We start from the raw sequence: 25,251 nt of genomic DNA on the forward strand, positions 1-25,251 counted from the left end.
AACCATTTCTTGCTGTTGGGAAGTGGTCTTCTTTAGAGCTGTGGCAGCCCAGAAACGGATATTGTCAGGGATCCTGAAGGTGCCAGTCGCTGTTCCCTCTAAGGCATGTGCACGTGCGCGCACTCACAGGTTTTTGGATGTCTGCTTAGTTCATTTTAGATCCCACTCAGGTTGAATGAGGAAGGCCCCATTCTGAATGCAGGTGTGCGCACACTGCTTTGATACTGCCGCCCAGAACAAAACCCATTCCGCACAGAGATGAAAAAAATTAGAGAGAACACTGGTGCCCGTCCTTATGTCCACTGACTTGAGAGTAAGTTCCACTGAAGTTAGTGGAACTTCCTTCGCTGTAAACATGCACTGAATCAGGTTGCGGATTTCCATCCTTCTGATGCTGTTATACCCATAGGAACATAGGAAACTGCCATATACTGAGTCAGACCATTGGTCTATCTAGCTCAGTATTGTCTTCACAGACTGGCAGCGGCTTCTCCAAGGTTGCAGGCAGGAATCTCTCTCAGCCCTATCTTGGAGAAGCCAGGGAGGGAACTTGGAACCTTCTGCTCTTTCCAGAGCGGCTCCATCCCCTGAGGGGAATATCTTACGCTGCTCACACATCATGTCTCCCATTCAGATGCAACCAGGGCAGACCCTGCTTAGCTATGGGGACAAGTCATGCTTGCTACCACAAGACCAGCTCTCCTCTCCACAGGAGGGAAAGGACAGGCATGATATAGGGGGTTGTCTTTTTCAAAAATATATCTTTTGATAGACATATTGCCCATTTCTATCAAATGGGCAATATGGAGGTGATGAATGCCCCAGTGCTGCTTTAAAGCGGAATACAAGTCAGGAGGAGATCTAGTCATGGATCTCCCATATCACATCTGTTTTGGCCCTGAGTTGGTCTATTGTAACAAAATGCACATAATCAGTAAACTATCCCTTTTAATTTTTTTTATTTTATTGATTGATTGCATGTATATCCCACTTTTCCTCCAAGGAGCCCAGAGCGGCGTTCATGGTTATGTTTATCCTCACAAGTACATAAAACAAAACAACAGATCCAAGAATGTAACCAAAAAACAAAGAACCAGCTAGATTTATGAATATCTAGTCTAACAACAAGCCTGTGAGATAGATAAGCTGAAAGATAAATGACTGGTCCTGAGTCACCCAGTGAGTTTCATTGCTAAATGAGGATTTGAACTTGGTCTCTCTGGTCCTAGTCCAACTCTTTAACCACTATGCCACCTTTCTGTTCTCAAGGTGGCTTATATTTAAATAAAGTGGCAATGCATGAATATCAACTGGTAGCACAAGCACATGCACCCAGCAGAATAAAAACAGAAGATCTCCTCGCCTGATATTACACTGCTCTCACAAGCAACACAATTTAGTTGGTTCTGCTCCTTGTAGTCTGAACTGTCTCTTCATGCATTGACCCCCAGTGAGCATGGATGTAAATTCATGGATGTAAATTCATTGTTAATGTTGTTTATCTATACAATACCATCTCTGTATGTGATGCTTCACAAAGAGTAAGAAGTTGAGTCCCTGCCCTGAAAGGCTCGCAGTCTAAAAACAAGGCACAGCAGGGGAGACACAGGGAGGGAGGGAGGGAGGGAAGTGGAAACAGAGATAAGCTGGGGAAGAAGATACCATTGTTTCATAAATGCACACTTAGGCTTAGTTAGGGTCTAGTGTGGGGTCTAGGCATTGGGCCAAGGACTTCATGGAAGAGATGAATTTTAAGGAGGGATTTAAAAGAAATGAGAGACGGCATCATGGAGATTCTCAGTAAGGCAGTTCTCAACATAAGGGCAATGAAGGAGAAAGGACAGGGTGAAGGAGCAGGGTACCTTTGGACAGGTGAGGGTGGTGGAACTGGACAAGTGAAGGACAGGGAAGGAATATGAAAGAGGAGAGAGCAAGGCCAGGGATGATTTTGAAGGTTAGAGGCCAGACTGGATGATATTTTGTCTCCCTGGCCCGCCACACACAATAACACAGTACACTCCATGAGTGTGCATATCCTTCCCCATTCCCAACAAGCCAAGGTACCTCTCCCTCATGGCATGAGATGGTGGTCCATCCAAATCATTCCTCTGCATATGTCACTCTCTACTAACCACTTCCCCACACAATTAGGGAGAGGCGCTCTTGGGAAGTGTGTGTGTGTATGTGTGTGTGTATGATAGGTGAATGAAATATTGCCCAAACTGGCCCAAATGCAAGAAGCTAATGCAAGATCCAGAAGCAGACAGAAAGCCAGCACAGGGATTTAAACTAGGAGGGGGTGCCACACTGTAAGAGCAGTGAGAGAACTGAATCACTTTTCTGCAGCAAAGTGCTAGAAGGAGGCGAGGGGGTTGAAATGAAACAATTTATTATTTATTATTTATTATTCTTATTTATTTGATTTCTATACTGCCATTCCAAAAATGGCTCAGGGCAGTTTACCCAGAGAAATAACAAGCAAATAAGATGGATCCCTGTCCCCAAAGGGCTCACAAACTAAAAAGAAACATAAGATAGCACCGGCAACAGTCACTGGAGGTACTGTGCTGGGGGTGGATAGGGCCAGTTACTCTCCCACTGCTAAATAAAGAGAATCACCACATTAAAAGGTGTCTCTTTGCCGAGTCAGTGAGGAGAAAGTTGCAGGACTCAAGGTGAGAGATGTCCAGGGCATGGACCGGTATTTTTGCTGGGGAAGAAAATGTTCCCACTGCGTGGCTCAGCTCTAACCTTCCTGTGCTAAGGTTCCAAACAAGACTTGCAGACAAGACAATCATACCATCACATTCGTACTTCGGTAGTGACACTCAGACTACACATGCCATGAAAGGCTTAGACTTCTTATTGGCAGCAAACAGTTAAACCCAGGCTCTTTGTTGCCAGAAAATTCAATGGTAATCAAAATTCCAGGAGGCAAAATTGTTCTTTAACAGGAGTGTGCAGACAGTTTCAAGATTCTGAACAGAACATCTGTCCTCTTGTACAGAGCAAGTTTTGTAACATTGTATTTTTAAACTGCAGCAATCTCTGCCTGTACTCCCTTACTTCTTGCAAGTGATTGGGACCAGCTTGAATGTGTTCAAAAGCATAAGGTGTGCTTAAGAAGCAGAGCCATGGAGGCAGGGCAGGATGGGCACGTGGGTGGGAGATATATCCCTAAATCTCACTAGCTATCTGTGCAAAGGCTGAACTTAAATCAGGAGCAGAGGCAGGAGGTTTTAAAACTGTGTCTGAATGAGCCTTACTAAGAAAAACCTTGCAGAAGTCACAAAAATATTTTTACCACCCTGCTTGTATACTCGTGTTAATAATGTGTAGCCTAGTAGCCACCTACACAGGAGGAGACAATGGTAGCCCCTCTTGTATCCTACCAAAGAAAACTACAGGGCTCTGTGGGCACCAGGAGTCGAAATTGACTTGATGGCACACTTTACTTTTGCCACCTAAAGGTGCAGTGGTGAAGTAACTTGCCTAGGGAGCAAGAGGTTGCCGGTTTGTATCCCCGCTGGTATGTTTCCCAGACTATGGGAAACACCTCTATTGGGCAGCAACGATATAGGAAGATGCTGAAAGGCATCATCTCAGACTGTGTGGGAGATGGCAATGGTAAACCCTCCTGTATTCTACCAAAGAAAACCACAGGGCTCTGTGGTTGCCAGCAGTCCACACCGACTCGATGGCACAACTTTACTTTACCTTTAGTGGAAACATAGGAAACTGCCATATACTGAGTCAGACCATTGGTCTATCTAGCTCAGTATTGTCTTCACAGACTGGCAGCGGTTTCTCCAAGGTTGCAGGCAGGAATCTCTCTCAGCCCTATCTTGGAGATGCCAGAGAGGGAACTTGAAACCTTCTGCTCTTCCCAGAGCGGTTTCATCCCCTGAGGGGAATATCTTGCAGTGCTCACACATCAAGTCTCCCATTCATATGCAACCAGGGCAGACCCTGCTTAGCTATGGGGGCAAGTCATGCTTGCTACCACAAGACCAGCTCTCCTCACAGAGGAGAGAACTAACTTTTGTTAAGTTTTGCCTGCAAGCTGGTCACCTAGATGCAAATTTTTAGCTTGATCAGTGGGTCCATTGAACTTGCATATATTTGCATATTGATAAACCACGATAGTCCTGAAGCAAGAAATATACTCTCTTTGTTTTTTACTGTGCCATAGCAGGCATACTTTTATATTCTCCCTGTGTTGGAGAAGGGGAAATGCCTCTCAAAACTGCTTGCCATCTGCAGTTTTTATAAATGCTTGTATTAAAAATGATATGTAGGTGTTTTGGAATCTGCTGCCTGATTAATTAGGGGCACGCTTTTAGTTAATTGATTAAATGTGTAAGCCCTGGTTATTTAGTATTTCAGTTTAATCAACTGATGGTTGAGGATTGGGGTGAGGCTTGCTTTCTATGAACTCTTTCTCCCAGATTGCATGTGTTACTTGACCAGCAGATCCCTTAATTCATAAACTAAGGGCGGGGGGGAGGGGAGCAGCTTTTCTACACTTCATTTTTTTCTCCCTGTCTTTACTTGGAAGTAAATCCTGCCAATTACTTTGGCATGTACAGCCCGGTAAGTTGTTTTAGAACTGTGGCCCTTGGTTGTTGGTTTTTTGTTTGTTTTTTTTTTGGTTTTTTTTTTAATGCACACTCTACAAAAATTTAATTGGGGGCAAGTAGAGACTGTGTTGGAAAGTGTGTTGAGCAATTGTGTCCTTTCCAAATGCAGCAATTGAGCTTGTTTAGCAACTTACTGGTGCCCTCTAAACCTAACAGGGTCACTTTTATCCTTTAGGAAAAGTCAAGCTGAAAGCCTTGGTATGGGAGCCAAAATCTTTATCACAAACCAATCACCGTGTCTATTTTGTGCTCAGTCTTTAATCAGTATAGCTTACGTGTCTCTAAAAAAAATAATAATAATAAAAAAGTATGAACAAGCATTAGTGTGAGATCCAGCAAGCAGATCAGCTGAGAGCTTGTGACCTTGTTCCAGTTCAATGGAACAAAAACTGTGCTTCCACGTAAACCACTGAGACATGACAATAGAGAGAAATAAGCCTGACATTCTACAGTGCCCGTGACTGAAATGGTTGAACTACGTCTTCTAGAAAAGCTCCAGGATAATCAGGCATGCCAGTTCCTCACAAGGTTCAGACCCTGATATGGGTGGTGGGGCCTAATAGTGCATACTCATGGCTAAGTAGGATGGTTCAGGGCTGCAGCCCACAGCAAAAGCTCCAGCTAAGGTTATTTTGCCACTCTCTAGAAGAGAAAGGAGGGTAAAGATAGACCCTGAGGAGAATAGCCTGCTCTGCTTCTGGCCTGCCCTTGTGAAAATTTAACCCTTTGCCCAGAGATTCCGAGGAGAAGGCTATAGGTGCAACCCAGGGGTTCTCAACCTTGGGTCTCCAGATGTTGTTGGACTTCAACTCCCATAATCCCCATCCCAAATGGCCAAAGCCTGGGAATTATGGGAGTTGAAGTCCAACAACAACTGGGAACCCAAGGTTGAGAACCCCCCACTCTACACTTACCAGGGAGCAAAATCCCATTCAGCACTATGGGATGCCTCTGGGAATCCCACAGGCAAGAGCTGAGGGCATGCCCTCTCTCCTGCCATTCCTCCCCTGCAACTGGTAGGCAGCTTGCCTCTTAGGCTGGAGGTGGCCTATAGCCCTCAGACTTGTCCTCCATGAATGTATCTAAGCCCCTCTTAAAGCCATCCAGGCTGGTGGCTGTCACCACATCTTGTGCCAGAGATTTCCATAGGTTAATTATGCACTGTGTGAAAAGGTACAAGAAGAGGGCTACTGCTTAGAACCTTTGGAATAAAGAAATTATCCCTCCCAGAATGCCTGTGGTGGAACAGGTGGAAAAAGGAAGTCTGCAATGGTTACATACTCGCTAGGGAACACTCCAGTAGCTTCAGGTTTCCGGGGACATGGGAACCGTGGAGCGTAGAAGAATTCCTGTGAACTGAAAGAACAAGAGTGTCCGCAGCAGAGAAAAACAGATACATAAATGCAGTGGGAATAGGGTTGCCAGGTGACCACACATAGCCTGGCCTGCTCCTAGGCCTTAAACATTATCACTCATAATGTCTTTAGATCAAGCTGCTTTAAAAACAGCACAGGGACTTTTGGGGGGCGGGGGGTAAGTTGACCGTTCGAAAGGCAAATACCTGCCCAACTGAGATGCAGTGTTTTTTCAGGTCTGGTTAACACATGTACTGTATTTACTATTTCTCTTTGCATAGCTTACTGTCAAGAGACTGTGGGAACCAGTGTTTGAGGCAATAGGGGATTTGATTGGGGCATTGGTTCTGTAATTGTTCATTGACAAGTGTGTCATGAACATGCATGTGCCATCGTCTAGTACAATCCCGTGCCCTAGGGCAGAATATTGGGCACATGTAGTTTTGTATCCCTGCCTTTCTGAAAAACCCTCAATGTAACTTAGGCTGGGGGGATAAGTGTGAATTGAGGCTTATGGTGTGTATACATGTTGGCTGCTGACCAACAGGCTCTTTAGGGTTTTGTGTTGTTCCCAAACCTGATCTGAGGGGACAGGAATGTGCCCACACACAGTAAGAAGCAACACCTCTCCCTTAAATCTCATCAAAATTATTGTCTCCTCAGCATTACAGCCTAAAATAACTTTTAAGTCAAAATAGGCACAAAAATAAGAAACCAGAGTGCAGTGATGAACAAAGAGCAGGCATTTCAAATGCAGCCCTCTAACTAGACTGGAATACTTCCCAAAGCCTCTCCCAAACACCCCATCTAGAACCCCAGAAAGGGGGAAAGAGCTTGGTGGTGGTGAAGGCAGAAAACTGCCAATCGTAGTGGCACTGGTCAATGTTTGCTGTCGCTTGTTCTGAGATGTGGCATTTAAACTCAAAGGCTTTGTAGCCAGTTGTTTGGACCAGGGATTCTCAACGTTGGGTCTCCAGATGTTATTGGACTTCAACTCCCAAAGGCCACTGAGGCAAGGGATTATGGGAGCTGAAGTCCAATAACATCTGGAGACCCAACGTTGAGAACCCCTGGTTTGGACCAGCCCCTCATGCCGCAGATCTGCTCTCAAGTGACAGAGATGACCTGTGTCATCTTCACAGTCTTGTTCCTTTGGGTTACCCACTGGTCAGGGGCAACCAATTCATAGACATGCATGCCTGGGACTACCACCTCTTGATATAGAAACCAGCGAGAGGGGGGAGGGCTCTAGATAGGTACTCATTGCACTCTGCACCTTCTCAGGAACACCTCCATCTCAGCTTATTCAGTCCCAGGGCTGAGCCCAGGCATTGAAAACCCACAAGCCAGGACTGAGCCCTAGCACGAATTAAGCTCTGGCTGATGCTTGCACTCTGGTACCCTCAGGGAATACTTTGGCGCCTCCTACCCACTCTTTGGTTAAGAAAACCTCAACCAAATCCCTGAGAGACTAAATGTCTCTGGGCAGCTTTTCAAGAGCAACTGTTGCCTAAAGAGAAAGGGGGGAACAAACTGGCAAAGGTTTGAGCTAGAAGAAAAGGGAAGAGCCGAGACAGAAAGCGGGAAGGCCAAAAGTGAAGTGTGGGGGTGGGGGAGATTCAGGAAAGAGAGTGGCCGGAGAACTTTAATTAGCCAGTGAAGCTGGTGTAGTCAGCACCTCCTAGCCAATGAGTGGAGATTGTTTGCAGGTGATGGACTGATCACCCCATGTCGGAAAGTAGCTAACTGTTCTTTCCAAGTTAATGGTGTTAATTGAAGCTTATAGGAGTTAGCCCTATTTTAGGTTTAGACCAAAGAAAATGAGGTCAGCGGTATTTAGCTGCTGACTGATGGACGAGCATCCATAATACAAACACTAACCATGGCACACTGGAAGAGGTCTTTTGCCAGGGACAGTACATACAAAATAGTGTTGCATTTTTAGACAAACAGAAGGCTTTTGGCTGCCTATTGCAGGACTGAACTTGGCCAGGGTGATTTCCAGAATCCCGGTTTCCTCAGCAGCTATTGAGATGTATTCATTGCTAGGAAGTCGTTTTTACGTGTCACACCTATGTGATTGAAGGCAAAGTTTTGTCCTTGGGTAGGCTTACTTGAGGTACTTTGTTAATTATTGTATTCTGCTATTACATTGACTCTCAGTGGTTTCCTGTCCATCCCTGCTTCATTTTTGTGCAATGCTTCAGCCCAGACTATTTGCTGGACCTATATTTTTTTCTTCTAAAATATCATCTGATGTAGGATCACCACCACGTTCTCCCATCAGAGGCTCTAGGCCTTTAATAGATATGACAAGCAAAAATCCAACAGGCTCAAGGTGGGGGAACTACACCTAAAGAACTTATGCCTGTTGCATGACAGTTATAGGTACATAACTTTTGTCTGAGGAAATGAGTGCAACTAGTTTAGCTAGGGGGGCAGGTCATGCTTACTACAACAAGACCAGCTCTCCTCTCTAAGACAGAGAGCAGTGCTGGGGAGAACTGCTTGTGGAATATCTTTAAGTCATGCAGCTGTCCAAGGTAGGGGAGCCCTGCCAGGAAAAATGCTGGCAACCCTTCATAGATTAGTCAAGGAATGTATTTCAGTACTTCCGGGGAAGGAAATCACTCCACAAATAACTAAGTGAAACTAAGGATACAGAACATGAATTTGAAGATAGTAAAAGGTCAGCTATGAAAGGATGGCCCCTATTAATGTACGGATGTAAACAACATTTGTTTCAAATATTGAAGTGCTGAGGTTCAAACATCGTGTCGTCAGCAAGCAATATAGTTTTAATTTCCAGGCTTTGGAATTTTTTTCAGCCCCTAAAGGCAGCCTTGAGAAAAAGCAAAATACGGTCCTTTTACCTTTATTATTTATTTATTTATTTATTTATTCACACAGACAGATGTTATTGACTAGTTTGTTTTATCCAGATATCGAGTCCTTCCCAAGGACGTGGGATGCCTGAATTTTATTGTCAATGTTGTTTTTGTTATGAATATCGTTGCAAAGTGTAAGCTGTCCCCAGTAAAGTTGCTTTTTATAATTGACTGATGGTAATTTTGGTGATCCCCTATAGTATTGAGGTGCTCTTCAAGGTGTTTTGGAATTGCACCTAGGGTGCCAATTACTACTGGGATTATTTTGGTCTTCTTCTGCCACAACCTTTCAATTTTGATCTGAAGTTCTTTATATTTTGTGATTTTTTTCTATTTCTTTTTCTTCTATTCTGCTGTCCCCTGGTATTGCTGTGTCAATTATTTTGACTTGTTTTTCTTTCTTCTCGACTACAGTTATATCTGGTGTATTGTGTAGCAGATGTGTGTCTGTTTGTAATCAGAAGTCCATAATATTTTTACATCTTCATTTTCTACAACGTTTTCAGTTTTGTGGTCCCACCAATCTTTGGCTACAGGTAGCTTGTATTTTTTGCAAATGTTCCAGTGTATCATCCCTGCTACCCTGTCAAGCCTTTGTTTGTAGTCAGTCTGTCTTTTTGCAACAATCTTTTTGCAATCTTTTGCAACAGCTAATTAAGTGGTCCACTGTTAAATCTGCTTCTTTACAAAGGCGGCACTTGCTGTTTGTTGTTGACTTTTCTACTTTTGCTCTTATTGCATTTGTTCTTAGTGCCTGTTCTTGCACAGCCAGTATTAAATCCTCTGTTTCTTTCTTCAAGTTGCCATTCTTAAGCCACTGCCAGGTCTTAATGATGTTTGATTTTCCAGTTATATTGCACAAATATTGACCATGTAATGGCTTATTTTCCCATTTTTCTGCTCGGTTCTTGACTTGTTCTTTCTTGTAGGCCTGCTTTGTTTCACTGGTGTTTAATAATTTCTCATTGTTAACCATTTTAAGGGCATCTTCTTCACTATCCTTTATATATACTTCAAGGCCTCTTTTCTACTCTTCTACTGTTTGATGGACCTGTAGCATTCCTCTTCTACCTGAGCTGCAAGGAAGATATAGCTGATCTAGATCACTGTGGGGATGCAGTGCATGACTGATGGTCATTTTCCTGGTCTTACGATCTAATGTCTCTAGCTCTGCCTGAGTCCATTCTATTATTCCTGCAGTGTATCTAATTTTCCAATTTTTCTTTTCACTTCAGTATGCTTGATGTTATCAGTCTGAAGAATTCCCAAGTATTTGTAGCGTTATTTCTCTTCCATATTCTTGATGTTGTTTCTATTGGACAGTTCTATTCCTTCCATTTTTGTTATTTTTCCTCTGTTCATTATTAATACAGCAAACTTATCTAGTCCTTACTCCATTGCTATATCACTACTAAATATGCAAACAGTATTTAGCAGTGATTCAGTTTCTAATTGGGAACTTCCATACAACTTCAAATCATCTATATAGAGCAGATGGTTTATTTTACTTGATGTTTTAGATGTTTGGTATCCAAGGCCTGTTTTGTTTAGTATTTGTGAAAGTGGAGTCATGACGATTACAAACAACAGTGGGGATAATGAGTCACCTTGGAAAATACCTCTTCTAATTCTAACCTTTCCAAGTGTCTTGCCATTGATTATTAACTGTGTACAGTTATTATTATTATTATTATTAATAATAATAATAGTTCAATTTCTATACCGCCCTTCCAAAAATGGCTCATAGAGGTTAACACAGAGAAATAATAAATAAATAAGATGGATCCCTGTCCCCAAAGGGCTCACAATCTAAAAAGAAACATAAGATAGACACCAGCAACAGTCACTGGAGGTCCTGTGCTGGGGGTGAATAGGGCCAGTTACTCTCCTCCGCTAAATAAAGACTTTAACAGTTGTGTAGTAATGGGAATTTTGGCAGGTGCAGCTTGTCATGCATAGTTGAGAGAAGCTGCACCTGTTGAAATTCCCATTCTGTACAGTTCTTAAATGTACAGAAATTCTTTCCTCCTTTGTATCTGGCCATTCCGTTTGGAAATGCTGAAAATGCCATCTTTAGCACTAAAATTCAGAGAGGAGTATTCTGGTGATGTGAAAGCAATTTGCAATGTTCAGGTTGCCCTTAAAATGCATGAAACCAATAGTATTTATCCTAGAGAAGTGTTTTCATTTTCATATCATTCTGGAGTTTGCACACGGTTCGTTGGGCAAGGTGCCTGAAGCATAGGCGATGCCGTACTTAATCACAATAAGAGCTAGTGAAATATTCAAGGCCAGCTAAGTAGCAAGTGTTTAAGCAGTATGAGGTTATGCTGAAGTTCCTGCAAATGGATATTGATTTAGAATTTGCAGAAGGACTAATATAAGCCAAATGTCATGCTATTTTATGGGCATAATGATGACAGCTGCAGACTACAAGGTAAGTAGTCAGCATGAGCAGCTATTATGACAGATCTCTGAATGTCTGAGGGTCAGAACTAATGATGATCTGTGTGTAAACTTCATATGCCCTGAATGATTTGTGAATCTTGCTTGTGTTTGGTTAAAAATGTATACTTTTAAAATGTGTGTGATTTAAGATGCATGTCCATATTCAAGAGTACTTCTGCTAATGCAACAAAACAGCAAAAATAACATTGATAAAGGGGAAACAAATGGGTAAATCTATGAGTTGGTTCAAGCATGGAGTGAGGTCGAAGATTGACCCTCAGGCTTTTGCATACCCCTCACTGTGTGCAGAAAATCCAGCTCCTTCTCATGCAGTGCCCTACCCACAAGGTCTGTTCTTTCTTTCTTTCTTTCTTTCTTTCTTTCTTTCTTTCTTTCTTTCTTTCTTTGCAGGTGGATTTCATAAGCAGGATGTTTTCATGTAACAGATGGATGCATATAGGCATTACATCACATGGTATGGTCAATGTGCAGTTGGGTGGAATTCATAATAAGACCTCAAGACTTGTTCCTGCACTCCACCACATGTAGGATCTGGACCACTATGTGAACTGGCCCTATGCTGTTTTGGGACAGGCAAATGAAGCAACTGAGATACTATAAGAGGTGCTCATGAGTAATACTATAGGTGTCTAAAGCCCAAATATTCCATAGCAGTAAGGCTAGAATCCAATTTCTGGTGGGTTTTGTTCATCCAGTTGTGTAAAATGAAGTGCTTGACACGCTTTCACTTTTACAAAAGGGACAACTTATATGAAACATATTAGGATTCCAAAACTGAGGCCAAAGTTCCTAGGAGTGCACAGAAGGGGATCAGACTGCATGGTGGATAGGATGACATTTTGGTTCAGCAGCAAAAGCACATAAGGATGCTAAATGTGAAGTACTCACAGAAACCATGGGTGCTTGTTCTGTATCATTCCGACCATCTCAGGGGAACAAAACCTACTGGTTTTTTCCCTCCCCACTCCTGTTTATCTGCCTTTGTGCTGCCGGCTGCTTTATTACTTACTGCCAGGATTGTCTCTGTGCTGCCCAGGCAAGCCATTTGCCCTTGTGTGACTTAGCATTGCTTCTTATTCTTTTGGGGGAGAGTATTGATTATTTGCAAGCCACTTTGGAATAGAATATATGGCACTCATAAACACAGGGACCATTTGGAGAACTTTTGCAGGCTGCACTAACACTAAATTTTTTCCTCTGCCTTGGTGTCAAAATGCAAATGGAATATAGGGGAGCAAGGACATTTTCTGGAGAGAAATGTCTTTGTGTCCCAAATCCAGTTTGCTTAATGATTTGGGGATCTGAGCAAGGTGACACTGAGTCTTTTAAATTCTTATCACCTAGGAAGCCAAGGCTGGGAGAATTGTCTGGAATGTGGTGGGGTGGGGTGGGCTAGTGATTTAAATGGCCCAAGTCCACTTCTGTAGTGTACCATAAAAAGTGATTCTGTAGTGACTTCTGTAGTGAGGCGTAAAAAGGTAGGATTAGACCTCAGTGGGCCATGAGAGATTTGGAGATGCTCCAGGGTGGTATCCCTCTGGGTGTCAGTGAAAATTTGGGACAAGATGCCAAATGAGAATTATATCCCAATCAGAAGGTATGGGAAAAATCAAATGTCCTTCTCAGCCAACATAGGTTTTGCATTCACATCAGGAGTCAATTTCCAGTCTGACTTTTTAAAAGTCTCGCATGCAAAAGTGCCAAAAGATCATTTCTGCAGTTGACTATGAGTAAATGTTATGCCTAAGCCTTGTAAATTTCACTTTCCTGCTTTTGATGACAGAGGTGATATTGTAAAAATTCATTTCTAGTGCCTTAAAAGGCCCTTTAGCAGGCCTGCCCCAAGCCCCTTTGAGGCAGTGGGGCAAGATAGCACCCTCCAGCAGAACACAATCCACCCCAATCCCCTATCCCCGTCCATGACTTGGAGAATAAACTAGGCACTCGTTTTCCCCGCCCACTTTTGCCAATCTTCCTCCTCTACCCCTGCTAATCTGAGCCTCCGTTAGTCTCACGAGACTCTCATCAACCTCAGTGTAAGATTGGATACATTCAGTGATAGATTGGAATTGGGCTGCCTCATTATTCACATTACTTGCCTTTACCAGACAGCTCTATTATTCACAAAGTGGAAATCTTAGCTTCTTGGACCAAGGGATCTGACTACTTTCTATGGAAGGTGTTCAGATCAAGAATATCCTATTTTGTTAAGAGCCTATATATCTATATCCAAGTGCACTAAGAGGAGTTTGAAAGCTCTGGTTTTGAACAAGCTCCTCTCTCACCTGAAGTGAAAGAGCTCTCCTCAAAGCACAGTGTCTTACCAATAAGCTGGTACCCCTGTGGCCTACAGCTCAATAGCCATATTCTCCAGATGTCATGCTGCAGAGAAATTGTGTGTGATCTAGTAACCCAGTCAAGCCCTCTGGCTGGCATTTGTTATGTACTCTGTATTGTTCATCATATCCATTCTGCATGGCACTCCAATTAGGAAGCTAGGCACTGATTTCAGGATGTGGGAATCAGCTGGAGAAATTAACAGGAATGCAAACGGGAGGCAAGAGGGTTAAAAAAGGAGAAAGAAAAGCCTTCTCTCCCATTCAGAAATAGATTCCAAAGCTTATTTTAATCCTATAATGAGCAGCTGTACCATTCACAATTGCAATCATCATGCTTTTCAGCATCACAAGAGCTGTATCATAAAGCATATGAACAAGGCATTATTGTTATGTGTGAGCACAATAGTTTTCAAACTTTCTACCTTTGTGGAAACCTTTCCTGCATTGACTCATCTGCTGGTGAAACCCTAAGCATCTGCCATGAAAGCCTGCATGAAAGTACTGCATAGAACATTGAGGCATGTTGTATAGCACAACCAGTTCAAGCAAGGTATTGACTCGGCCTACTGGGCCTCGGTCTCCCCACATGACTCAAAAGTGCCCCGAGGCTTTGTAACAAGCTCCCTACTGAAATAAGAGCCTCCCCATCTCTGACGAAAAGATTTTTAAAAGGCAGTCAAGACACATTTGTTCACCCAGGCTTTTAATTAGATACTATTTTAATAGTTTGATGGTTTTTAAAATAGTTTTAATGTTGTTTTAAATTTTAAATTATTGTAATGTTTTAACCTTTTTACTTGTTTTTATTATTTTGTGGTAAACCGCTCAGAGACTTGCATTTTGGGCAGTATATACATGCATGCATGCATGCATACAAATTAAAGGCCTGTTTCAAGCTCAAAATGAAACAGGAAATCATCCCCACGGTGGGCTGATGTGCAAAGTCTGGAGTGGAGGCCTGGTCTACCCGCTGACCCCAATTGATAGACCAGCCCTCCCTGGAAAAACAGGCCTCAAAATGATGCTCAAAACATTTTGAGTGTTTTGAGGTTAATTTGTCAAAATAGCCAGCTTTGGCTGCTGTTTCAGCGAATCGATTCAAGGATTTTGCTATTCATTTGGAGCTCAAAATGAATAGCAAAATCTATTTCTTGCACATCCCTACCTGTAAGCAGGTGATTAGATCAGAGAGGATAGTGCTGAAAGCTTTTATCATAAGGTTAGATTAGTAACTGGACTTAGAGTAGCCCTGGAATCTAGAACGGGATTTGCTTCAAGGCCTTGCTCTATTCCATTGGTCTAGAAGATCACCATGATTCACAGAGTTTGTTCCTTACAGTCCTCTTGTCTCCCTTTGACATCCACCCGCCAGATCAGTTGGCACTGAGGAAGGTCAGTAAGGTTTTCTTACAAATATTGAAGGTCAACCAACATAATTCTCTCTCCTAAATTACCTTTGATCACAGGCATGACTCTTAAGTGTCTCGGGCAAGTCTTCCCTAGATCTATGCTGTCTGCTTGGGTGGAGATAGATCAGAAATAACTCCCCGAGTCAAATTCACAGGAACATAGGAAGCTGCCTTATACCAAGTCAGGCCATTGCAATTCTTGGCAGTTTCCTTAGAACAAGCCTGCTCAACTTTGTCTCACCCCAGCTGTTTTTGGACTTCAACTCCCATAATCCCCAGCCACAGTGTCCCATAGCCAGGGATTATGGGAGTTGTAGACCAACATCTGCAGGAAGGCCAAAGTTGAGCAGCCCTGCCTTCGGATGTCCAAGTTGCAGCCCCCAACTATTTAGCCTGACTTTTACTAGCTCTTTTTATGCTGTGTCAGACTCTAGTCCCACTCTTCAAAGGTGGAATTTGCTACCTTCACTAAACTGATTCAGCATCTTCATTTCCTTCTTTGATTTGCTGTATATGGTCTAGCAGCTTACCGACTGGACACTTTCCTCTACAATTATTCTTCAATTTATATCTTCCACTAGAGTGTCCACACTGTGATTTGGGGTACACAGAGTCTGTGAACTGAGGTTTCACCTTAGGGCTTAGAGTGATATTTCTAACAGGGTTTAGCAGCAAAGGGAAGGGGAATAAGGATTTTTTTCAGATTGAAAAACAAAAGCAAATGAATACTATAGGGAAATGGTACTGTACAAAGATCACTTTAACACCATTGTTTCTGCTTCCTTTTTTCCCTTCTATTTGCTTCTTACTTCCTCTTGGATTACTTCTGGGAAATAATTGTGCATGCCCTGGCATACCCTGGGACACAGTGACAAAACCCAGAAAAGTCTAACATGTTTAACGGAGCAGAACAGGACATGCTGAAGGATGGGAATATTGGCAGGGAACAGAAACTGCATTATTTTATTGTTCCATCCTTCCATTCCCTCTGTTTCCTGAATTAATTCCATGGATATTGCCTATTAGAACCAGAACTGGTCGCTCCCCACCCCCCGCCGCCATTTGGCTGTTTCAGGGTTTACTGGTTTGTCTGGCAAGGCTCGGGAGACTATAAATGAGGCTGACATGGAAAAATCGTCTAGTTGGGTTGATGGTTAAAGCAAACAAAAGGCACCAGGTAATTTAGGCCATTTTAGTTTGTCAATATTATATTGCCCTTTTGGCAAGTATAGTCATGCTTAGTGCTTGACAGTATATACCCGTTATGTTTCTGAGAATCTGACAGATAAAGAACTGTCAGGCCAAATCCACACTACAAAAATATACTGAGCATCTCAATTGGAGCATCTCAAAAATAAATTGGGTATCTCAGTACAACAGTGTATTGCTGTAAGCATATGTTGCTCAGAATGTTGTGCATTATTACATCACATATAATGGTGACAATGGGACATAATCCTAATTATGAGAGAGAAGAAATGACAGGCATTATACCAAATGTAATGGTGAAAATGTAGCGTAATCCCATTAATGAGAGAGAAAGAATGGCAAATTGTCATTTTTTCCAAGGCTTAATTTGAGCCAAAGCTCAGTAAAGTTTAACCCCAGAATGAATTTTCCATTCCTTGAATCAGCCTTAAACATGCAGAGTTCAGGGTTTTTTATTTTTATTTTTAAGGAACTTTCAGAACTGTACAATGGTATGGAATTTGTGGACATAGCCTGCCATGGCAACACGCACCTGTGCATTTTCCTTGTCTGTGCACACATACATTGTTGCCTAGAGTCACATTCCATGACATTTAGAAGCCTACATAGAGAGATAATCCTCAGGACTGGGAACTGGACAGCACTGTTGCAGAAAATTGTTATATTCATTGGTGTGGGGAGTATCAGCTGAGTTTGTGGGAAGCATCTTTGACAGAGAGAGAAGAAATGGACAAGATTGAGCAGGCTCTGGGGTTCTGGAGGAGCCTGGACTACTCACTTTACTTTTCTCCTTGTTACTTGTCACTTTTTACATCATCTAACTTTATCTATTTATTTAACATATTTGTATGCAGTGTGATTTGTAATACAATGTTTTCATGATTTGGAAGAATAGCACATTTTGTGTCTGGTAGCACATTTTTCAAAGCCCCGGCAAAGTCATAATGCAGCCAACAGTGATTTTGACCATGTATCAAGTGCTTTCAGCCACAACCAGCTGCCAATAATCTGTGGTTCTGAAATCATGGAGAAATGATGATGATGATAAATAGCATAGTAATAATAATTTCCTGATATCCTGTAATTACTGCATTACTGAGCAACTTTAAAGTAGGCTTTTCTCATTTAATAAATGAGGAACAATACAATTACCATTGTATTTGAATATAATCTGTATATATACTAACACTGGTGGACATGAGTATGCAAATTGCTAGATCTATCCCCCTGTAAAAGGTTAACGGGTTTTTATGGTTTGGAAAAATCCAGGGCCTTATGATTTTTCAGTGGTCTTTGAAACCACAACATTATATACATAGAGGTTAAAGACCATTCGTAACCTCTGATTTTGAGAGACTTCAGAGTTTGCTTACCACACAAAGCAGTTTCAGACTTTTTCTGATGTAGTTTGTCCAGCATGTGTTTATTTAGTAAATGTTGGCTTTCCTCATCCTCTTCATTTTATGGCCTGGCAGATTTCTAGTGAACATGTTGTGTGCAGATTTTCCTACGGGGTTGGGTGGAGAGAGAGAGAGAGTTCTGCCCCATCGATCTTGAATTTGCTGACCTGCATCATAAAGCTGACTATGTGTGACCTTCTGGGAGTTCCCTACACAGTACCAGCAACTAGAAATCAATTGGAATTCGGGAGATGATTTTGATCTGCTGGTTCTGGATGGGGTCATGCTCCCCCGGAAGGAACAGGTACGCACTCTGGGGGTGCTTCTGGATCCAAACCTCTCCCTAGCGATATGCAAACCGGTTCGGGGATTTAATGGTTCAGGGTTGAACTGAACACACACACACACCCAGTTCCATCCAGACAGGGACTGAACCCCCCTGCCAGTTCGCAATTTAAAAAAAAAAAATTAAAAAAATGTCTTCATTCATTCATTCGTTCTATTTCTATTCCGCCCTTCCAAAAATGGCTCAGGGCAGTTTACACAGAGAAATAATAAATAAGAAGGTGGATCCCTGTCCCCAAAGGGCTCACAATCTAAAAAGAAACTTAAGATAGACACCAGCAACAGTCACTGGAGGTACTGTGCTAGGGGTGGATAGGGCCAGTTACTCTCCCCCTGCAAAATAAAGAGAATCACCATGTCAAAAGGTGCCTCTTTGCCAAGTTAGCAAGGGTAAGGCCATTTGTGGAAGCACGGTGGCCATTTTTTTAAACAAAAAATTAACTGCCGCTGCACATGCGCAAATGGCCTCTGTGAGGCCCCGGGCCTCGCAGAGGCCATTTGTGCATACGTGGCAGCATACAAAATGGCCACCGCACCAAAATACTCAGGCCTGAAGGGGCCGAAAAAAGCAGTAAACCAAGCCGCGGTGGTGATTACCAAGGCTGGCAGGGGCAGGGGGAACCTTCGCAGACACCTCCCCCCCCGTGACCTTTAGGAAGCCCCCCAAAGGGTCTAGAGGTAAAGAAAAAAATATATTTTTTAAAAAACTTCACGTACCCCCCCAGACCAGACCAAACGGGGGGGGGGGGTCAAAGGGGGACCGGACCGAACTGGTCCGGTCAAGTTCGAGTGCAGTTCACACTCGAACTGAACCGGGCCAGCCAGTTCCGTGCACACCCCTACCTCCTTAGTGTCCCAGGTTGAGGCGGTGGCCAGAGGTGCTTTTTGTTGGCTTTGGCTGATACGCCAACTGCATCCGTTTCTTGAGATGAACGACTTCAGGATGGTGCTACATATGCTGGTAACCTCTAGGCTGGATTACTGCAGTGTGCTCTATGTGGGGCTGCCTTTGTATGTAGTTTGGAAACTGCAATTGGTCCAGAATGCGGTGGCCAGGTTGGTCTCTGAGTGATCTAGGAGAGACCATATTATTCCTGTGTTGAAAGAATTACACTGGCTGCTGATACATTTCCAGGCAAAATACAAGGTGCTGGTTATCCTATATAATAAAAGGCTAAGTGAGTGGCCGTGGCTTTGGAACGTTGGGGATCTGCGTCCCTGCCTCCCTGGGCTGTTCTGGGCCTGCGCAAAGCGCAGGCCCAGAAGAGCCCAAGGGACACAGGACCTCAGACACCAGTGTCCCACAGCCACGGGCGGCCATTAGCCGGTGTGTGGTGGCGGGGGAAAGTGGCCGAGGCGGCGGCGGAGCCGCCGCCTCAGCCATGAGCTGCGGCACGGCGAGAGGAGGCCGAGGCAACCAGAAGCGGCCGCCCTGAAAAAGGCGAGGGCAATGGCGGCGGGGGAAGACCGAGACGGGGGACAGGGAAGCTGGGCGAGGTGGCGGCGAAGCCGCCAACGAGGCCCCCGCCCGCTCACAGCCGCCGCCGCCACCTGCTCACCCGCCCTCCCAGCTGCCCAAAATCACCTTCCCCGCACCCCACCAAAAAAGATTAAGGGCCAAAATGGCCCATGAGAAGGTCGCCGCCCCGCCTATCGCCCTCCCAGCTGTTGAAGACCACCTTACCCGCTCCAGCCCGAGGGAAAAGAGAGGAGCTCACGAGCAGAGCTCCTCTCTGTGCTAAGTCACTGCTCAAACTGCCGCTATGGACGCAAAGGACGCCTATTGCGTCCATTGCGACAGTATAGGCAGCAGCTTAACACAGAGAATAGCTCTGTTTCCGAGTTCCTCTCTTCTCCTTCGGGCTGGAGCGGGTAAGGTGGGCTCCGGCAGCTGGGTGCGCGGGAGGGCGATAGGCGGGGGCGGCCACCTTCTCATGGGCCATTTTGGCCGTTATTCATCCACCCCCCCCCAAAAAAAAGTAAAAGCAAAATAAGGAAGAACAAAAACAGAGAACAACAACAAAACAAAAAACAAAAAGAGAGAGGGGACAAGGGGGGGGGAGAGACAGAAAGAGAGAGAGAGAGACAGAAAAGACGGGATAGAAAGCTAGCGCCCGTTATCATAACGGGCTTAAAAATACTAGTTACCTGTAAAGCCCTAAACGGCTTAGGCCCTGGGTATTTAAGAGAACGTCTTCTTCGCCATGAGCCCCACCACCTGTTAAGATCACCTAGAGAGGCTCGTCTGCGGTTACCACCAATTCATTTGGCAGCTGCTTGGGAACGGGCCTTCTTTGTTGCTGCCCCTGGACATTGGAATGCACTCCCTGTTGAAATAAGAGCCTCCCCATCTCTGGCAACCTTTAAAAAAGGCACTGAAGACACATTTATTCACCCAGGCTTTTAATTAGATTTATAGTTTTAAAATTTTTAATGCCAGGTTTTAAATGTTTTTCATGTTTTAAATGATTTTAATTGTTAATTGATTTGATGTTATAAATGATTTTAATTGTAAACTGCCCAAAGATACAAGTTTTGGGCAGTATAGAAATATTTTAAATAAATAAATAGAATAAAAATAATTGTATGATTTAATGGTTAGAGTGTCAGTCTAGGAACAAAGAGACACAGGTTCAAATCACCATTCAGCCAGGAAGCTCACTAGGACCAGTCCTGGGCCAGTCATCAAGGTCATTCACACAATCGAGAACTATATTCTACCTGGATTTGAGCTGTGTGTGCTCCCAATTTTCTGTTGTGTGGTAGGAGGAAAACCTGCGTAGAAGTGATTGTGTGGAAACAAGTCTAGAGAAAACCTGGGTAGTTTTTCCTCCTACCTTGCTTCTACACAACCAAAAATTGATAGCACACACAGCTCCCAAACTTGGGTAGAACACAGTTCTTGATTGTGTGAATGGTCTCACCATTTCTAATAAGCCGAGCCTACTTCACAGGATTGTTGTGACCTTATATGGCACCCTGAGTTTCTTGGAGGAAGGGCGGGTTAGCAGTGCAACTCATACTAATTAGAGTTGCCACTGAAACAGTTGTGTGGACAGTCTATCTTTGCCTCTTTTCAGTTCAAGCACTTGACCCCAATAGGAGCCAGTCTGGTAGTGATAATGACAAGCTTTTCCCACAATGAGTATCCCTCATACAAAATGTGTGAACTTATTCTGAATGTATTTATTTGAGGTGAGATAATTCATTCCGCATCTTATGTGGTTCACCTTGGGCCTTGTTTGCCATGTGGCATCACCTATTTCAGGAGACACAAGATTTACAGAGAGGAGCACAACCTCACCTCAGACTCATTGATACAGCTCAGGCAAGAGGCAAGCTGGCTCCAGTTCCACCTGGGAATCAATCGCTATGCCTTGTATCCACGGGCCAGCCCTGCTATTGACCAGCTCCTCCAGGACACACGAAACTTTAACACCATCAGTGCTGGTAAGTTTACTTTCTGTTCAGGGAACTGAACAAATATAGCAGAGAGCTGGGTGCCTATGGCTACCCAGAACAGCCTGTTGTAAAGGAACTTATAGCGGGTATGGTGGGAGTTAAAGGTTCTTGGATCAATGTGTCCTTAGCATTACTTCATGTGCAACCCAGTCCAATGTGTTTTTGCTCAGAAGTAAACCCCACTGTGTTCAGTAAAGCTTACTTCCTAGTAAACGCAGGGGTGTAGCTAGGGGAGAGGCAGCCCGTGTTTGCCCCCCTCTCCCTGATGGCCCCTCAGAGTGAGGGAGATCATGAAGAAAATAAGGAGGGGTGGAGATGGGGGACCCTCAGGAGCTGGGGGACCCGGGTTCTTTGAACTCATCTGCTCAATTATAGCGACATCCCTGGGTAATTGTTTATAGGATTACTACCTTAGTTAAATAGGTACTCACTCCTTATGCATTACAAGGGACTATCTTTATAAAGCAAGCAATAAATACTGGATTGCCTCTATTGACCTACCTTCATTGTTTATGTATTTAGTTGGAGAGTTTTCTATCTTGTTTAATAATACTCCTTTTTCAAATTTATTGCATAAAAACAGATGACAATATCTTGTAAAAATGTTGTTAAAAGCATAGTAAAAACAAACAAACAAATGTTTCAGCATCAAATGCCAGCTTCAGTTTAATAATGCTTATTAAATAAATTTGAAGGCAAATCATGCCCTTTCCTCCTTCTTGTATTTTTCTGTATCTCCCCGTTCATGCCTCTTTCTTTTCATCAAGGATTTTCCTTTATATTTATTACAATACGTTAGAGCCCACAAATAGGTCAAAATATACTCAAATTCAGTCTTTTAAATATGAGAGGTTTTTTAAATTGTTATATCAATGTTTGGTTTATTTTCAATTTTCATAAACATTTTGTTTTAGATATTTTCCTACTTAAATTTCACTTATTAAAAGAAGACTGTTTCCTTTTGAATATCTAATCTTATTGGTCTTTTTGTGTGTTGTTTTGCCATAGAAATATTTGTTAACTATTTCTTTTTCCAAGACCTCTTTAATGCACAAGTAAAATAAAACATAAAAACAGATGTTAAAGGTAGTAAACATTTCTGTGCCACACATCAGCTTCACTGTTATGCCGTGGTGTTGAAACGTACTCTTAAATACAACTGAAGCTGATGTGTGACATCAAAACGTTTGCTACTTTTAACATCTGTTTTTATGTTTTATTTTGCTTGCTCATTAAAGAGGTCTTGTAAAAAGCTTGTGTTCTTTTGGAGAATACGTATTTCCTCGCTGTCAGACAGTCTTATTCAATGCTATTTCTTTTTTAATCAGCTTCTTTCTTCTTTTAAAAGTATTCAGTTCTCCTAAAAAGAAAATTAGAACTTTTGATATATATATTTAAAAACAGTGTGAGTGTTGTCTTGAGCAGAGGGAAGTTTCAATGTATAGATAAGGATCACAATCCAGAGCACCTGGGTTTCACATAGAGTATATCTGTGCTCCTCCATAGCGTTTCTCAGCATCAGTGTTCACTGCAGATAGTTGCTTCAGGGCAATGGTTCAAAAGAGATTATTTTTGGCAAGAAAACAGCTGGTGGGGAGGAGAGTTAATTCCCTCCTCCTCATGGTCCCTAGCAGGATTCCCAACCACCACAAACCCCACCCTGCCACACACACACTTTTTATGAAGAAAAAAGTGCTTCCAGCTTTAGCCACACCTCTAAAAAACACATTAGGCAAACACATAATTTGGTCTTCTCTCGCATGTGCCAAAAAAAGGATGAATGACTTTTCTATCATACCTGCCCTGATCCAGTTTGGGACTATATATGTGGGGAAGCAAGCTTTCCTGCCTGTCCCAGCAGCACATATACAACCCAATAAACCAAACTACAGGTTTGATGATCACCTGTTCAGGAGGGACTGGATTCAGTCTCTTCCCCCCACCTTCCCTGCCAAAACAGCTGATCAGCAGAATTAAAAAGGGCTACATGTAGGTAGCCCCTGCTACATGCCTGCTATGTCATGCAGGAGGGGCTACCAGTTTGATCCTGATTAGAAGGATTTAAAAGGTTAATTCTGATTTAATCTGGCCTACTATGTGATTGAAGCCACTGAGCACATAAAATCAGTTTGTCCACTTGCTGGCTTGTGCATGTGATGCATGCCAAGAGTCCTGATTACATGCACTTTGAGACTGCGGCCCAACCCTTTTGAAAATGATTAGCAGTATTTTATTTTATTTTTTAAAAAACAAAAAAACACCCTAGTTTAGGATATCCTATCTCCAAAAGCATGTATTTTGACATCCATCCTATCAACTTTCAGTGGAGCTTCCTTACTGAAAAGGACTGGTTGGTTTTTGGTTCCTTGCCATAAAAGTCTGCTATGGCAATGGCCCTGCCCATGCCTCGCCTTAGAAGCCATATCTTCTCCCCTGCCTGCATTTACACAGAGAGCTCTTGCCTCTCTTGTCTCTCCCTCACCCCACAACCAGTCACATCAGTTCTGCTACATGATAACCTCCATGTCCATTAAGTCTTTGTCTCCTTGCTTTTCTTTTCATTTCAGATTACAGCCAGGATGAGAAAGCATTATTAGGAGCCTGTGACTGCTCACAAAGTAGGTGAAATCTGCTTCTCTTCCATTTTTTTGATGGATGTCTGGGATTATTTTGTACTGAGGAGAAAGAAGGAATTGTAATAAGCTATTATTGCAGCCACTGTTACTCCTGGTAACTTGCCTAGTGAGCAAGAGGTTGCTGGTTCGAATCCCCACTGGTAAACGCCTATATTGGACAGCAGCAATATAGGAAGATGCTGAAAGGCATCATCTCACACTGTGCAGGAGGAGGCAATGGTAAACCCCTCCTGTATTCTGCCAAAGCTCTGTGGGCACCAGGAGTCGACACCAACTTGATGGCACAACTTTACCTTTTACTATTACTCCTGGACCATATCTGGGTTTGTGTTTTGTCCAGCTTTAAACGTTTAAAGATAACTCTACTGTTGTTTGTTTTTCTCCTGCATGGATGTTAGAGGTTTCATCATGTAATTCCTTTGTATCTGCATTAAATTGTGAACATTGCAAATCTAGGCTGGATCTGGGCTGCAGGCAAATTCAGAATTCCACTACATAACTTGTAGTAGGTAGAAATGAATCACTCATGTTGGGTGAAGAACACCCGAAAAGCCTTTGAACGTTAAATGCTTCAGTCAAAGTCATGCCCTAAATTAAACATTATGCATTATTGCACTTAGAACAGAAACAGGCTTTGCCAAGTCACTCCTTACTTTCCAGTGTAACGATGCCAGAAGGAATTAGGACTAGGTGTTGCTAACAGGATCAGGAAAAACCAAGTGGCAAAATAAGCTGCTGCTTTCAGCCCCCTTTGGCTGCCCCATGCCCACCCTCTCCTTAGTAATAGGCCTAACTGTAACCGTTCCTTGACAAATGCCTCACCAAGACTAGGCTTGCCAACTAAGTGGGGGGGGGATCAGTATTCTGCTTTGGGGCTGCTCCAGACTGCCTCCCACAATCTGCCAATTTGCAGCCCCAGATGCTTTCTAGCTCCTGTCCCCAGACCCCACTCAAGTACCAAACTTTTCAATATCGCGAGATGGCAACCCTAACCCTGACCCTATTTACTTTCTTACTTACTTATTTACCCACCTACCCACCCGAGGAACTGTACTCGCCACTCCATGATACCCTGGAAACATTCGACAAAAACCTTTTC

At 43.2% G+C, this 25,251-nt stretch overlaps 1 protein-coding gene and 1 long non-coding RNA gene across 3 annotated transcripts in view; one reads left to right on the forward strand and one right to left on the reverse strand.

Annotated features, from left to right (window-relative positions):
• Positions 1 to 20,826, reverse strand: part of LOC128348287 (uncharacterized) — a 44,447-nt gene extending 23,621 nt beyond the window's left edge. Inside the window, exons 1-3 of the long non-coding RNA XR_008318055.1 lie at positions 20,203 to 20,826; positions 18,898 to 19,127; positions 17,683 to 17,816 (exon numbers count right to left, since the gene is read on the reverse strand). This is a non-coding gene — a long non-coding RNA (uncharacterized LOC128348287). The remainder of the gene's footprint in view (positions 1 to 17,682; positions 17,817 to 18,897; positions 19,128 to 20,202) is intronic.
• Positions 1 to 25,251, forward strand: part of FAM20A (FAM20A golgi associated secretory pathway pseudokinase) — a 60,016-nt gene that overhangs the window by 6,932 nt on the left and 27,833 nt on the right. For both annotated transcript variants that reach the window (XM_053304102.1, XM_053304101.1), the window contains 2 exons: positions 21,323 to 21,504; positions 24,084 to 24,134. In XM_053304102.1, coding sequence (XP_053160077.1) covers positions 21,323 to 21,504; positions 24,084 to 24,134 — 233 coding nt within the window. The remainder of the gene's footprint in view (positions 1 to 21,322; positions 21,505 to 24,083; positions 24,135 to 25,251) is intronic.

This window comes from Hemicordylus capensis, chromosome 2 (assembly GCF_027244095.1).
Source record: "Hemicordylus capensis ecotype Gifberg chromosome 2, rHemCap1.1.pri, whole genome shotgun sequence".
Lineage (NCBI taxonomy): Eukaryota > Metazoa > Chordata > Lepidosauria > Squamata > Cordylidae > Hemicordylus > Hemicordylus capensis.